The sequence below is a fragment of the Bos indicus genome, chromosome 26 (assembly GCF_029378745.1).
Source record: "Bos indicus isolate NIAB-ARS_2022 breed Sahiwal x Tharparkar chromosome 26, NIAB-ARS_B.indTharparkar_mat_pri_1.0, whole genome shotgun sequence".
NCBI classification, from domain to species: Eukaryota; Metazoa; Chordata; class Mammalia; order Artiodactyla; family Bovidae; genus Bos; species Bos indicus.
In genome coordinates, this window is record NC_091785.1 from 18,033,366 (window position 1) to 18,046,943 (window position 13,578).

The window sequence follows — 13,578 nt, forward strand, 5'->3', positions numbered from 1 at the left end:
GCAGAAACTGCCGCTCGGCGCTGTGTGCGGGAAGGGCGCGCGCCCAAGCCGCCCCCGGGTCCACGTCGGGGCCACCGCGAGGTGAGGCCGGCCCTGCCCCCGCGCCGCCCCCGGCGGGAGGCGCGACGCCCGGGCCGCGGGTGCGTGCGCGGCCCCGGGCGACGCGGCTGGGCGTGCGCGGGGCCGCGGCGGAGGCAGGGCCGGGCGGGCGGCAGAAGATGGCGAGGGTGTGTAGGCGGCAGCAATGCTCCGTTGAGAGACGCGGCTTTCGGCAAGAACTGGACTCGTGGCGCCACAAGCTCATTCACTGTGTAGGTGAGACCCTCTCCCGGCAGCCTTCGGCCCTTGGGCCGCCCCGCTGCCGGCCGCCCCGGAGGAGGGAAGGAGGGAGGGAGCCGGGACAGAGCAATTGCTGCTCCGGCCCGCCCGCCCTCTTCGGCTTGGGCGTCCCCCTCCCCCACCCCCCGGAGTGCGGGCGCGCGCGACCTCCGGGCGGGCTCTCCCGGCTCGGGCCCGAGCGCGCGCTCCGGCCCCTCCCCTTCGCGCGCCCTTCCCGGGGCGGGCTCTCGGGCGGGAGCGCGTGCCCCTCCTATCCTCTCCCTCCCTCCCTCCCTCCATCCCTGCCCGGCGGCCCGGCGCCGCCGCCGGCTTATTGTGGAGACTCGCCCCGCGCCGCTGCCACTGGAGCGGGAGCGGCGCAGCCGCTGGTCCCGCAAAGCCGACCGCTGGAGCCGGGGGCGTGCTGGGCCGCGGCTCGGCCTCCTGCTCCGCTCTGGCCGGCGCCTTCCGCGTCCCACGCAGCCCCTCCCCCACGCGCGGCAGCGGCGCGCGCCCCTGTCCCCGCGTGCACGGGCGGCGGGCGGGCGGGCGCCCGGCGCTCGGGCGTGTGCGAAGCGTGAGGTGGAGATGGGGGCGGAGGGAACCGGAGCTGTCACAGGCCCCGGGTCCGCCTGACCGAGCCAAGTGGGGTGTCATGGCCGCGGGGGGCAGCGGCTGCACTTCCTCTGCGGGCGGCGGCGGCGGCAGCGGCCGGGGAGTTAATCCTCGACGCTCGGGTCGGTGTGTGTGTGTATTTCTGTTTGGTGTGTGCGCAGCGGGTGGAAGGGGGATGGAACCGGGTGCGACCGGGAAACCCGAGCAGTGGTCTTGTCCGCTCCTGGGAGATTTTCCGCAGCCGCCGCTTGGCCGAGCGCCTTGTCCGCCGCCCGCCTCCCGGACCTTGGGCCGCCTCGGGTGGCTTTTTCCCCGCGGGCAGAGGGAACGTGGACGGGGTCGCCCCGGGAGGGGCCGGGCGGCGGAGCAGCGCCTCTCACACTGTGTGTTTTGTCTGTTTTTCTCTCCCAAGGTCCCGTTTCCCTCTGTGCGGCGGCCGGCGGGACCATAAGGGCTTAACTCATATATTTAACCCCCCTCCAAAAAGTAAGTGGCCCGTGTGGTGTCTCCGCTCCGCCCGCCGCCCCCTAGCCCCAGTGCGTCCAGTGTCTGACTCTCCTGTCCCCCAGCATTGTTATTTCCCCATCTTTGCTTCGGTGCTGCTGATGTGTGGGGAAATGCTGTCTCGTCGTTCTCCGTCCCCCACGCCCAGTCCTCGGGGAGACCCAGAATTCGAACCCCCCACCCCTCCCCACCCCACCGTGGGGAATAATCTTGGTCTTCCCAACAGAATCTAGGAGATTCTGTCCGTTCGCTTGGGCCCCTCATCCCCTCCTTCCCGACAGGGTTTCGTTGGAAGGAATTATGCAAATCCTGCTTTCTGGTGTCCATTCAGCGGCAATTTCATGCGGTGAGAAGTTCTCTTTGTTGTGCGAGGGGGAGAACAGACACTGATTTAATAGACATATCTGTTGGGGGGAAGGGTAGAGGGGGGTGTGGAGAAGCTCAGTTTGGAAGAATTACAGCACTTGGTTAGCTCAGTGTCTTTGTGTTTGAGCTTTCTGGCTTGACAGGAGGGTATGCCCTTTACAACGTCCCGCAAGGGATATTTTCTGTAATAGATTGAAAAACAAAACTGAAACTTTAAAACAAGTGAAAAATAAGGTAACTTGTAGTTAGAGAACATAAACCTTTCCATATTTACGGCGTTTCATTATGAAAATGTATGTGAATTTTGTTTAGGATTTAGACTGTAATCAAAATTAATATAGGCAACAATGCTCTAAGGTATCTGGTATCACTTTGGTTGTCCACAGGTTAAAAGTGACATTTTAAAACATACTTTTGTGAGTAGTAACGGTATAAATCCATTTTTTGGCGTAATTTGTGTTGTGGCTATATTTTAAAATTTCCTTCCTACTAATCCAAGCTCTGTCCTTCAGGAATCAGCCTTTTGGTTATCAGTTATCATTTACTCTGCTCTGTCTCTGCTGGTTTTATTCTTTGAAGTCTGTCTTACATTTCCTAAAATGTAACATCAGCTTTAGCACTTTTAAAATAATGTATTATTTGTAACTGTCATATGAGAGACCTTATAAGGCATGTAGAGGTTTTGAGAAACATGAAATTAATGAGTTTTCAGAATTGTGAGTTAATACAGAATCCTTATATTATTTTGAAGAATTTTTAGTCCTTTTATTTCTTTCACTTTTTTAATGAGTTTTTTTCAGAGGGACTTTTTAGTTTTTAAAAGATAATGAAATTGATAATTATAACCGTATAGATTTCTTAAATTACTGTTGCTTTGGTTTAGATGGTTGTTTATCTTATTGTTTTCTTAGAGTTCTTCCCTCTTGTTTCAGGCCCCCCCCCCCCACTTTTTTTTATCAGTCATTGCTTAGTCTTAGTGGTGAGTTACTGCTGCTTGACAAAGTGTTTTTATTTTTCTCCCTAATAAAATCCTTGTGTAAATACCTGAGTTGAATATCAAATTTTAGATTCATTTTTTGAGGGAGGATTTTAATCTGGTTATCAGTTTCCTTAAAAGCATTTTTTTAACTCTAAATCTCCACTTTCAAGGTAGTAAAGTTCAGGACATTATAGAGTCCAGAGTGCAGATCAGTATTTTAATCTGAGGAGTAATACATAGTTGATAGTATCCCAATTAAAATCAGTTGGGTCTCATATTTTCTCTTTTATTGTATGTAATTTTGTTCTTTAAGAAGACAGTTCTATGTAAATTGTAGCGTTAACTTTCTACATGCAAGAGAGGTGGCAGTGATCTTTATTTATATACAGTCCCAAAGGCAACTCTGTCACTAGCAAATGTAGTAATTCCTCTTTTATTTTAATGGGATTGGTTCTGAACAGTTAATCCTCTATTTGATTCTCTTGACTGGTTATCTTAATACTTTAGGGTCATTGCTTTCTAAATGGTATTTAATTTATAGCAGTCTTTGGATTACAAGTGAATTCTCACTCATTTCCAAAATTTAATACTCCCCCCCACCTTTTTTTTGGGAAAGAGGTGAGGGTCATGACTGTGGAGGTGGAAGTGGAGGTGTTGGTGTTTCCGTTATAAGTTTTAGTTGAATTGGAGTTAGCCGGTTCAGACAGTGATGATGATCAAGATGGATATTTGGTAGCCAGTTGATTATTGAGTCCTCAGGGACTAGAAAGAGCTTCCATTCTGGGAAGATCAAGGTTCTCTGTGCTGCGTGATATGATGTAACTTATTGCTTGGCTGTTCCTCATCCTTGCTATATTCTCAAAAAACTCTTCCCAATGTAGGGAAAGTTGTGATGATTTCAGCTGAGTTCTAGCTTGCTGGAAAAAGGATAGCTGGATGAGTCTCTGACTAACAGAGTTATTTTAAATTGCTCCGATTGCCTCAAATGTGCTTATAGCTGGAGCAGTTATAGGAAGCATCTGAATAATGCCATTTTTTTAGCCTCATGGAGTTACACAGAATGGCATGGAATCTCTTCTAGAGTGAAAATTAGGTATTTAATGTCTGTGGGGACTTGCCACTTCTGAGTACTTGCCTAATTGCTTAGCTGCTTGTACTAGTGCTGTTTTTAGGAGCAGAAGGCAGTTAGTTGAGTACAAACTTTATTTAAATATTTATTAAGCATATGTCTTGTATATCAGGCACTGTGAGGAAACAGAGATATTGGGGAAGTTGCCTTAACCTTGAACAACTATTTAAAATATAGTGTATACAGTGCAAGGCAAAATGTGCCGTAGGATAGATGCAAGCAAGTTCTGGGGGCATTTAGAAGTGAAAAAAAATGGCCTGAGATGATGAAGGAAGGCTTCATGAAGAAGGTGGTGGATTTTTGCTTCATTTTGATGAAAATGGAAAAGGCGTTCCTGTCATGTGAAACAAGCAGAAATATAAAAGGACAAGAATGAGTTACCTGTTTAAACTTCAGTCCATGTTTCATGTAGGGGGTGTATAGGTTATAGGTTTGCAGAGATAAATTGTTGAATTTTCTAGTACAGGTTAAAAAGTGGTCTCATTGTTAGGCTAGTTGGGGTGTGCAACACACCTCTCTGCTTAGCTCAGGGGAGGATTGTTTCCTTTAAGGATTCCATTGTAAAACTCTACAATAATATTAGTTGTTTTTTAACTCAGCTTGGCAGAGACAATATTGTCATTCACAGTCATTCTAAGTAAGCTCACTCATTTGGAAGCTGTACTTTGCACAAAACTCATTTTTGGCTTTCCCTAAAATCAGTGGCATATTCATTCTTAAAGTACACTTAGTATTGGCAAATTTTCATCTTTTAGAGGTTGTATTTGGTATTCGGAAACAATAAAAGAATATTTTCTGTAGCAAATAAAGGTATATATAAAATAATGAGATTTTTTTTTTCCTCTGCTTTGCAGACTGGCTCAGAACGCTCAGCAGAGAGGCTCTGGTGTGCTTCTGAACTTCTCTTTTGATTCTTATTTCCTTTGTGTCCACCCTTCTGCTGAATGGAATCTGGGTATTGGGTAGATGTGAATAAACATAGCTGTTACTTTTTGTAGTTTCAAGTTAAAGACTTGTTAGTCACTACCCTCCAAATTATCTTTACTTCATTTCCAAATACTTTAAAAAATCTTGTTCATGTTTCTTACACTTGCATATTGTTTTTGGAATAATCCCAGTGTGAACCGTTTGTTAACTTTATTGACTCTTGTTCGCAGGAAGTATCCCAAGTCCAGTGGTCCATACCCTGAGTTTAATTTTTTTGTTTTTAAAATTGAGATATGTACTTATGTACTGTAAAAATTCACTCTTAATGTATACAGATCAGTAGTTTCTAGTTTTTTGAGAAGGTTGTGCACATATCACTATCTAATTGTCTTAATACTTTCATATCCAAAAAAAGAAACTGAAACTCTATACTGGTTACAAGTCATTTCGCATTTCTACTATGATCCAGTCCTTGGCAATCTATTTGCCTGTTCTAGACAATTCATATAAATGTAGTATTATAACATGACCTTTTTGTGTCTGGCTTCTTGTTTTCAGAATGCATCCGTGTAGTAGCATCCATCAGCACTTCATCGCTTTTTACAGTTAAATATTATTGCATTGTACGAACATACTATATTTTGTATATCCATCAGTTGTGAGACAGTTGTTTCTACTTTTTGCCTCTTATGAATAAGCTGCTGTGAACGTTAGCAACATTATTTGTGTGGACATTTGTTTTCACTTCTTTTCCGTATGTACTTCAGAGTGAACTTGCTGGGTCATATACGTAACTGTTGTAACTTTGAGGAAGTGCCAAACTGTTTTCTTAAGCAATTGAAGTATTTTACATTCCCATCAGTAATGGAGGATGATTTCAGTTTCTCCATAATCTTGCCAACATTTGTTACTGTCTTTTTGGTTACAGTCATCCTAGTGGGTGGGTATTCAGTGGTATCTCTTTGTGGTTTTGATTTGTGTTTCCCTAATGACAGTTGATGTTGAATGTCTTTTCATGTGCTTGTTGGCCATTTGTATATTTTCTTTGGAGAAATGTCTGTTCAGATCCTTGTTCAGTTGCTCAGTTGTGTCTGGCTCTTTGCTATCACATGGACTGTAGCCTGCCAGGCTCCTCGGTCTGTGGAGTTTTCCAGGCAAGAATACTGAAATGGCTTGCCATTCCCCTCTCTTCCGGATCTTCCCAGCTCAGGGATCAAACCCATGTCTCTTGCATTGCAGGCAGATTCTTTACCATCTTAGCCACCAGGGAAGCTTGCTAATGTCTAATTTCATATAATTAAGTAAACAGAAAATAAGCAAAAATTTAGCAGACTTCAGCAACACTATCAATCTGTTTGACTCCATCCATCCCAACTTCAGAATATACCTTCTTCTCAGGAGCACACTGAACATTTACTGAGACTAATCATATTCTGGGCCATAAAACATGTCTCAATAAATTTAAAGGGCTGAAATCATACAACATGTTCTTGGGCTACTATAGAATTAAGTTGGAAATCAACAACAGAAAGGTCTATAGAAAAGCTAATTTTTGAAAACGAAATAACGTGCTTCTAAATAACCCATGGTCAAAGAAATTGAAAGGGAATTTAGAAAACACTTTGAACTTAATCAAAATGAAAATATAACATAATAATCTTTGTGGGCAAACCTCCACAACTATAAGATAATAAGTTTCTGTCGTTTAAGCCACCTAGTCTTGTGGTATTTTGTTATGGCAAACCTAGCAAACTAATAACAAGCCCCAAATTGGAAATAACCTGAATGTCCATGCCGTGCCATGCTACTCTCCAGGCAAGAACACTGGAGTGGGTTGCCAATTTCTGCTTCAGGGGATCTTCCCGGCCCAGGGATCAAACATGAGTCTCCTGCATTGGCAGGCAGATTCTTTTTACCACTGAGCCACCAAGTTGAGTTATTTGTCTTTATATTGTTGAGTTGTAAGGGTATATTCTGGATACGAGACCCATATCAGTATATGGTTTGCAAACTTTTTTTTCTCATCGGACCCTCAATTTGATAATTAGAAGATAATCTGCAGCATACCTTATGAGGCAAATAATGAATATGGTAGCAATGATCAGAATGAACCAGAGTTTCTCAGGAAAATCTTCCTTAAACATCCTCTTCTAGGAACTATTAAAGTTGTTCTTTGATGTTTTGTATAATGCAGATATACTTTGCTATCCAGATCATCTATGTTTTTGCCTTTTTTAGTGAGGGTTCATATTTCAAGTTCAGATAATGTGGTAAACCATGTTATTTGAATCTGTTGCGTGCCTGAGTTTTGGATAGTACATAACCAAGCTTTGGGTGGAGAAGGCTATCTTTTCTCTGTATAGACATCTTGTCTGACTCTGTTCTATGTCTAGTGTTCATAGTGTTACTGTCTTATATCTGCCTCGCACATTTTATATACTTTTTTTTAGAAAACTTCTACTTTATATTATTATCTTAATTTAGAAACTTAAAGTGCTAAAGATGGGCATTAAAAAACTTGGTCAGTTGGGAAACTGAGTGATAACTTTCGAGTAATAAGGGGGATTTCCCTTAACGTAAATGCTTCCCTCTTATCCACAGAAATAATTTTATGATATTTTAATTTTTGAAATAGTTAACCTAACTTCCCAGGTAAAAGTAAAACAGAACTGAACTTTTTCATAGGCAAAATTTTTAACTTAATTTGCTTCAATTGCTGTATGAAATTACATAGTAGTTTTCTACCTCTGTGAATGGTAATACACATCATGACTGACTTTTTGGGTTAGAAGATGTGAACACCAATATTATTTCCCATGAGAATTATTATTGGAAAGACTGCTGTATGATGAGCATTTTCAGTCTCAATATTAAGATAGTCTGTTGACTATTGTTTGGTTTTATGATTAGTTTATTTTATCATTATTAATAAATGATTATTATATACTTTTTATTAGTTGACTTTTTAGAGATTTCCAGAGGGTACAGTCATGTTTTTCCTCTCCTAAACTCCCCATGTAAAGGGGAAGAACAACTAATTTTAAAAGGGTCCACAGGTTGTGTCTTGCTTGGTAAAAGAAAACCCCACATCTGAAAATGTGAATTTACTGTAAAAAATGTTATTTCGTGTAACAGCGTAATTCATGTAGGCTCAGAAGAGGAAAGACAACAGAGGATAGCCAGGTGAGCCTTTCACATGGACCAGCTTAGTTCACAGGGCAATTTGAAGTTTGTAACAAAACCCTTATGTTAACAGGGTGTGGGTACCTGGCCTTTTTTTCTGTTGATATCTTTCCCACAGACCTCAGATGGGGACAGAGTGGTGAACAGGGTAAAGACGATTGAGGTCAAGATTCAGGATTCTTAGATTTTAGTCAAGTGCTTCTTCAGTTCTAACTTTTTGACTGTGGCTTAGACTTGGTACTTGTCAGTAAGTGTTTCAGAATGTGTGATGGAAGGGGAAGTTCCTGAGTAGTAGATAATTGCTGAGACGAGGAAGGAGCAATTTGACAGGTTATTAAATGTACACTATTTTGGTAATTCAAGCATCACCTGTCTTTAAGGTAAATGAGAGAAATTCCCATCAAAATAAAATGGAAAGCTCCTTGCCTTCACTAAGAATAAAAAGCAAGAGGAACTTAAATGTTTGTGAATATGTGCCCATGTTGAAATGTGGCTTTTTAATTGCATGATTAATGATACAAATACTTACTAATCTCGTCATATGTGTTAAGTGAATTTTCATTCAGCTAGTAAGGAAGACGACAAAGTTTATCTTGTATAAATGGGCATTGATTTAACTTATTTGATCCAATAAAAGAACTGATTAGGGTGGGCTAAGAAGTCCATAAATCTTTGGGAGTAGTTATTGAAAAAAACCTTTAAGCTGGTGATTTTTCCATGAGTGTTTAATGTAATTAACATATCTTTTAAAATGGTTTAGTTAATACATGCCCTGTGTTTAGTGACCAGTGTGTTAAAATTTTCCTTATCGTTTACCTATTGGAAACCTTACATTTATCTTCAGTGATATTTTTATAATACTGAATATGTTAGATACCCTATCTAGATCGTGTTTTTATTCTGGAAAGAGAATACATCAGGGTGAAAACAATGAGATAATATGGATTAGTTTTCTAACAATTTTTTTAGAGGTACTGAAATTTTGCTGTATACCTTTTTCAAAAGAAAAGCAGGTATGATTAAAGTGGGTAGGGCTGTGTTCCGTGTCAGACTTGTACAATCAATGTTTATGTATACATACGTATATTTTTTATGGATAGCTTTTTACTGTGCAGTATTTACTGAAATAGATTTTGGCATGTTAAAATAGAGATATATAGAGAGTCAGATCCATATAGCCTCTTGATAGCCGTTTTAAGACCCATGGCTTATGGCTACCAGTGTACATACATTTTTATCTAAAAGATAACAGTTCCCTTTGACCCCTTCTCCTTAGACAAAGAACTTCCGTTTAATTTTTATATAACATATACAAATCAAAGACTGTTATATTTTATTGGTGATAGACAAGGGTGAATTCATAAATAAAGATAAGAGCAACTAGAATTTTCCACATTAAGTGAGAATAAGTAGGAATTATCAGTAGCTGTAAACCTGTGTGGGATTTCATTTTTCTAAAAATACTTAGCCCACATAAATGACAGTCCAACTTGAACAAGATTGTTAAACTATTAAGAAGATTGAATTATCCATAGCTTTTGATTTTTTTTTAAAAGCAAGAGAATGTAAATTAATGGAGAATTCTGATATAATAACACTGATAAAAAGTAAGCTGATATTGTGGCAAAGACAAGGAACCAGAGATGTTCATGACCCAGACAATTTTTGCTATTTTTTTTTCCTTTTCCTGAGGACTTAAACTTTATTTAGGAAAAAGTGAGAGGTTCATTTTTGTTAATTGATTAGTAAATATTTATGTATTTATGAAACTACTCGATAGGACTTATTTCTTAAAACTATATGGAAATGTCTGGGGCTTCCCAGATAACTCAGTGAGTAAAGAATCGGCCTGCAATGTAGGAGAGGCAGGAGATGTGGGTTCGATCCCTGGATCAGGAAGATCCCCTGGAGGAGGGCATGGCAACCCACTCCAGTATTCTTGCCTGGAGAATCCCATGGACAGAGGGTCCTGGTGGGCTATAGTTCATAGCATTGCAAACAGTTGAACACGACCGAGCATGCATGCATGCAAGTAATATCTAACATTTTGTTAGATATTCTTTAGATATGAGAAATCTGTATACAGGTCAAGAAGCAACAGTTAGAACTGGACATGGAACAGCAGACTGGTTCCAAATCTGGAAAGGAGTATGTCAAGGCTGTATATTGTCACCCTGCTTATTTAACTTGTATGCAGAGTACATCATGCAAAATGCTAGGCTGGATGAAGCATAAGCTGGAATCAAGATTGCCAGGAGAAATATCAATAACCTCAGATATGCAGATGACACCACCCGTATGGCAGAAAATGAAGAACTAAAGAGCCTCTCAATGAAAGTGAAAGAGGAGAGTGAAAAAGTTGGCTTAAAGCTCAACATTCAGAAAACAAAGATCATGGCATCTGGTCCCATCACTTCATGGGAAATAGAGGGGGAAACAGTGGAAACAGTGTCAGACTTTATTTTTCTGGGCTCCAAAATCACCACAGATGGTGACTGCAGCCATGAAATTAAAAGACACTTACTCCTTGGCAGGAAAGTTATGACCAACCAAGACAGCTGATTAAAAAGCAGAGACATTACTTTGCCAACAAAGGTCCATCTAGTCAAGGCTATGGTTTTTCCAGTAGTTATGTATGGATGTGAGAGTTGGACTCTAAAGAAAGCTGAGCGCCAAAGAATTGATGCTTTTGAACTGTGGTGTTGGGAAGACTCTTGAGAGTCCCTTGGACTGCGTGGAGTTCCATCCAGTCCATCCTAGAGGAAATCAGTCCTGAATATTCATTGGAAGGACTGATGCTGAGGCTGAAATTCCAATACTTTGGCCACCTGATGCAAAGAACTGACTCTTCCAATATTGATTGGAAAAGACCCTGATGGTGGGAAAGGTTGAAGGTGGGAGGAGAAGGGGACAACAGATTAGATGGTTGGATGGCATCACTGACTTGATGGACATGAGTTTGAGTAGGCTTTGGGAGTTGGTGATGGACAGGGAAGCCTGGCATGCTGCAGTCCATGGGGTCACAAAGAATCGGACACAACTGAGGGACTGAAATGAACTGAGATATTTTTTATCGAGAGAAAATCAGCTGATTTGAAGAATATGAGTATGTATCCAGTTAGAATCAGAAAAGATAAAAAGTAAAGGCTATATGAAGAAACAGAAGGATCTGTTGTTAAATCATGCTGCCACTGATGTCTAGTTTCTGTGACTTGAGAAGTATAAGCAGTGATAGTAATGATATTGTTGCTGTTATATATAATTGGATTATGAAATAAGCTGCATTCTATAAAACTTAATGTTAAAAGGATAGTTGCTCTCAGATGACAGAATAGGAATTTCAAGTGTTTGATACAATAATGTAGCCTAGGATTCTGCCAAGAACGTTCTTTTAGAAGTGAGTAACTTGCTTTTGCATGATGTAGCTTTTCATTCAGTTTTCTTCCCTACTCTATATATCTTCATTTTCTTACACACATTTTTTTCCTTTCTTTTTGTGCACATAACATAAATCTATTTATGTTTGGAATACATCAAATGAGAAGTAAACTGAACTAATTAAAAAAAAATATGTGTGTGTATTTTAGTCTCAGGAAACAGACATCTTCAGAAGCCCATGGAGATAAGAATGACTTTAGAAGTAGAAAAATGTTGGTCATAGTTAAGGGAATGAAATTAACTAGACAGAGATTAGTGATAAATATATTCATTGAGCTTTATTTTTTCAGTGACTATTTTCTATTTGCATCATTGTTAATTAAGTTCATAAAACAATTTTATTTAGAGGTACTGCAAGGAAATAGTTTTGTGTCTTCTCTGGCTTTTATCTATTTATGAATTTTAAAAGTCGAATGATTCTTTAAATTCTTTAGTGCTTTACAATTTTCAAAAGTTTCACGTACATAATTTCATATAATCCCATAGTAGCTTTTTAAAATTCCCCTAGTCCTATATTATCTCTCTGCTCTCTCCACTGAAAACTGCTAGTTTGTTCTCTTTATCTGTGAATCTGCTTCTACCTTGTTGTATTTCTTAGTTTGCTGTATTTTTAGATTCCGCATATAAGTGTGGTATCATACGATATTTGTATTTCTCTGTCTGACTTATTTCACTTAGCATAATGCTCTCCAAGTCCATCCGTGTTACTGCAAATGACGACATATCATTCTTTTTTATGGCTGAGTAATATTCTTTTGTAGATGTATACTGCATCTTCTTTATCCATTTATTTGGTGATGGACTATTTTTTTACACCAGGTTACTTGGAGAAGGAAATGGCAACCCACTCCAGTGTTCTTGCCTGGAGAATCCCAGGGACGGGGGAGCCTGGTGGGCTGCCGTCTATGGGGTCGCACAGAGTCGGACACGACTGAAGCGACTTAGCAGCATATGAAGACTATTTGAACTTTTAATAGATAAGACACATAATGTTAAAAAAATAACTTTGGGGATAAATTTAAATGCATTTCAAATATTATCCATATCTAGTTAACCCTTTAAAGATTGTATCTTGATAAATAGAAGAGATAATTAAATGTGCTCTTCATTCAGAAGTTTAATTCCTCTCAGTTCTCCAGCTGTTAACCACATTCACAGGCCCATTTTGAAAATACTTGGATATAATAAGAATAACAGGCCCATTTTGGAAACATATATTAAAGCAATACTAAAACATGGCTTTGAGTCAGAGTCAGGCAGACTTGGGTACAAATTTATCTTCACACTTTACCAGCCACGAGATGAGAGAAATTTCAGTTTATTTCTGTAGTAAATACTGTGTAGGAAGGTTGCGACGATTGAGAAGGAGGCAAAGAGCTTTGTCTTTGCTTAATAAATAATAGATGGCCTTAAAATAAACTTTCTGATCCATAAGATTTGTGCTTTGGATATATTCTGAAAATAATACAGTTTAATTTCTTTTAAATATTTTTTGCAATAGAGAGCAGTGATCTCTCTGGATTTTAAGTTGCACTGTGTTTGGTCTCGCCAAAACGTTTGCATATTTACAATTTCTCTGTAATGGTAGTAACGTGTGTTATTAACATTACATCTATTGGTATATCCTACAGGATAGAATAGCAAAAACATTTTCAGTTTTTGGTTTTTGCCAACTAAGAGAGCCTCTACATGTTTTCTTCCTAAGTTAAAAAAACACAAAATATTGTATTAGGTTAAACAGTAGTTGCATCTTGGTCAGTGGAATGGAGTGGGTAAAACCTCATGTCAAGAGCACTGGATTCTGGCATAAGTACGACTACGACTGTATGATTTTTAAGCAAATGCATCACTTAATCTCTCTGTATCTTGGTTTCCTTATTTGTAAAATGAGAAGGTCTTGGAGAACCTAATTATAGTATTTTAAGAAAAATTACTGTGTTGATTTTTACTGTTGAATAGTGTGGAGACAGTTGACATGAAATCCATTAGGAAATAGAATATTCACATTGTGTATAGCAGGGTAAGAGAGCTAAGCTAAATTATGTACTCAAACCTGTTTGTCTTATAAAATGGTAAATAATGTACTCAAAGATGTTTGTCTTTGTACTGTTTAAGGACA

The 13,578-nt window shown here is 40.1% G+C and overlaps 1 protein-coding gene across 16 annotated transcripts in view; it reads left to right on the plus strand.

The window, feature by feature from the left end:
* Positions 1 to 164: 164 nt before the first annotated feature.
* The window catches only part of LCOR (ligand dependent nuclear receptor corepressor), a 133,599-nt gene continuing 120,185 nt past the window's right edge, over positions 165 to 13,578 (plus strand). For 3 of the 16 annotated variants that reach the window (XM_070781267.1, XM_070781265.1, XM_070781264.1), the window contains exons 1-2: positions 166 to 315; positions 1,346 to 1,419. Coding sequence is in view for 6 of the 16 variants with exons in the window: in XM_070781256.1 (XP_070637357.1) it covers positions 974 to 1,059; positions 1,346 to 1,419 (160 nt within the window). In the remaining 10 variants the exon portion in view is untranslated. Of the gene's footprint in view, positions 316 to 539; positions 1,060 to 1,345; positions 1,420 to 1,718; positions 1,784 to 13,578 lie in introns of those variants that run through there. The other 13 variants (XM_070781268.1, XM_070781263.1, XM_070781266.1 and 10 more) reach the window with 10 other exon arrangements.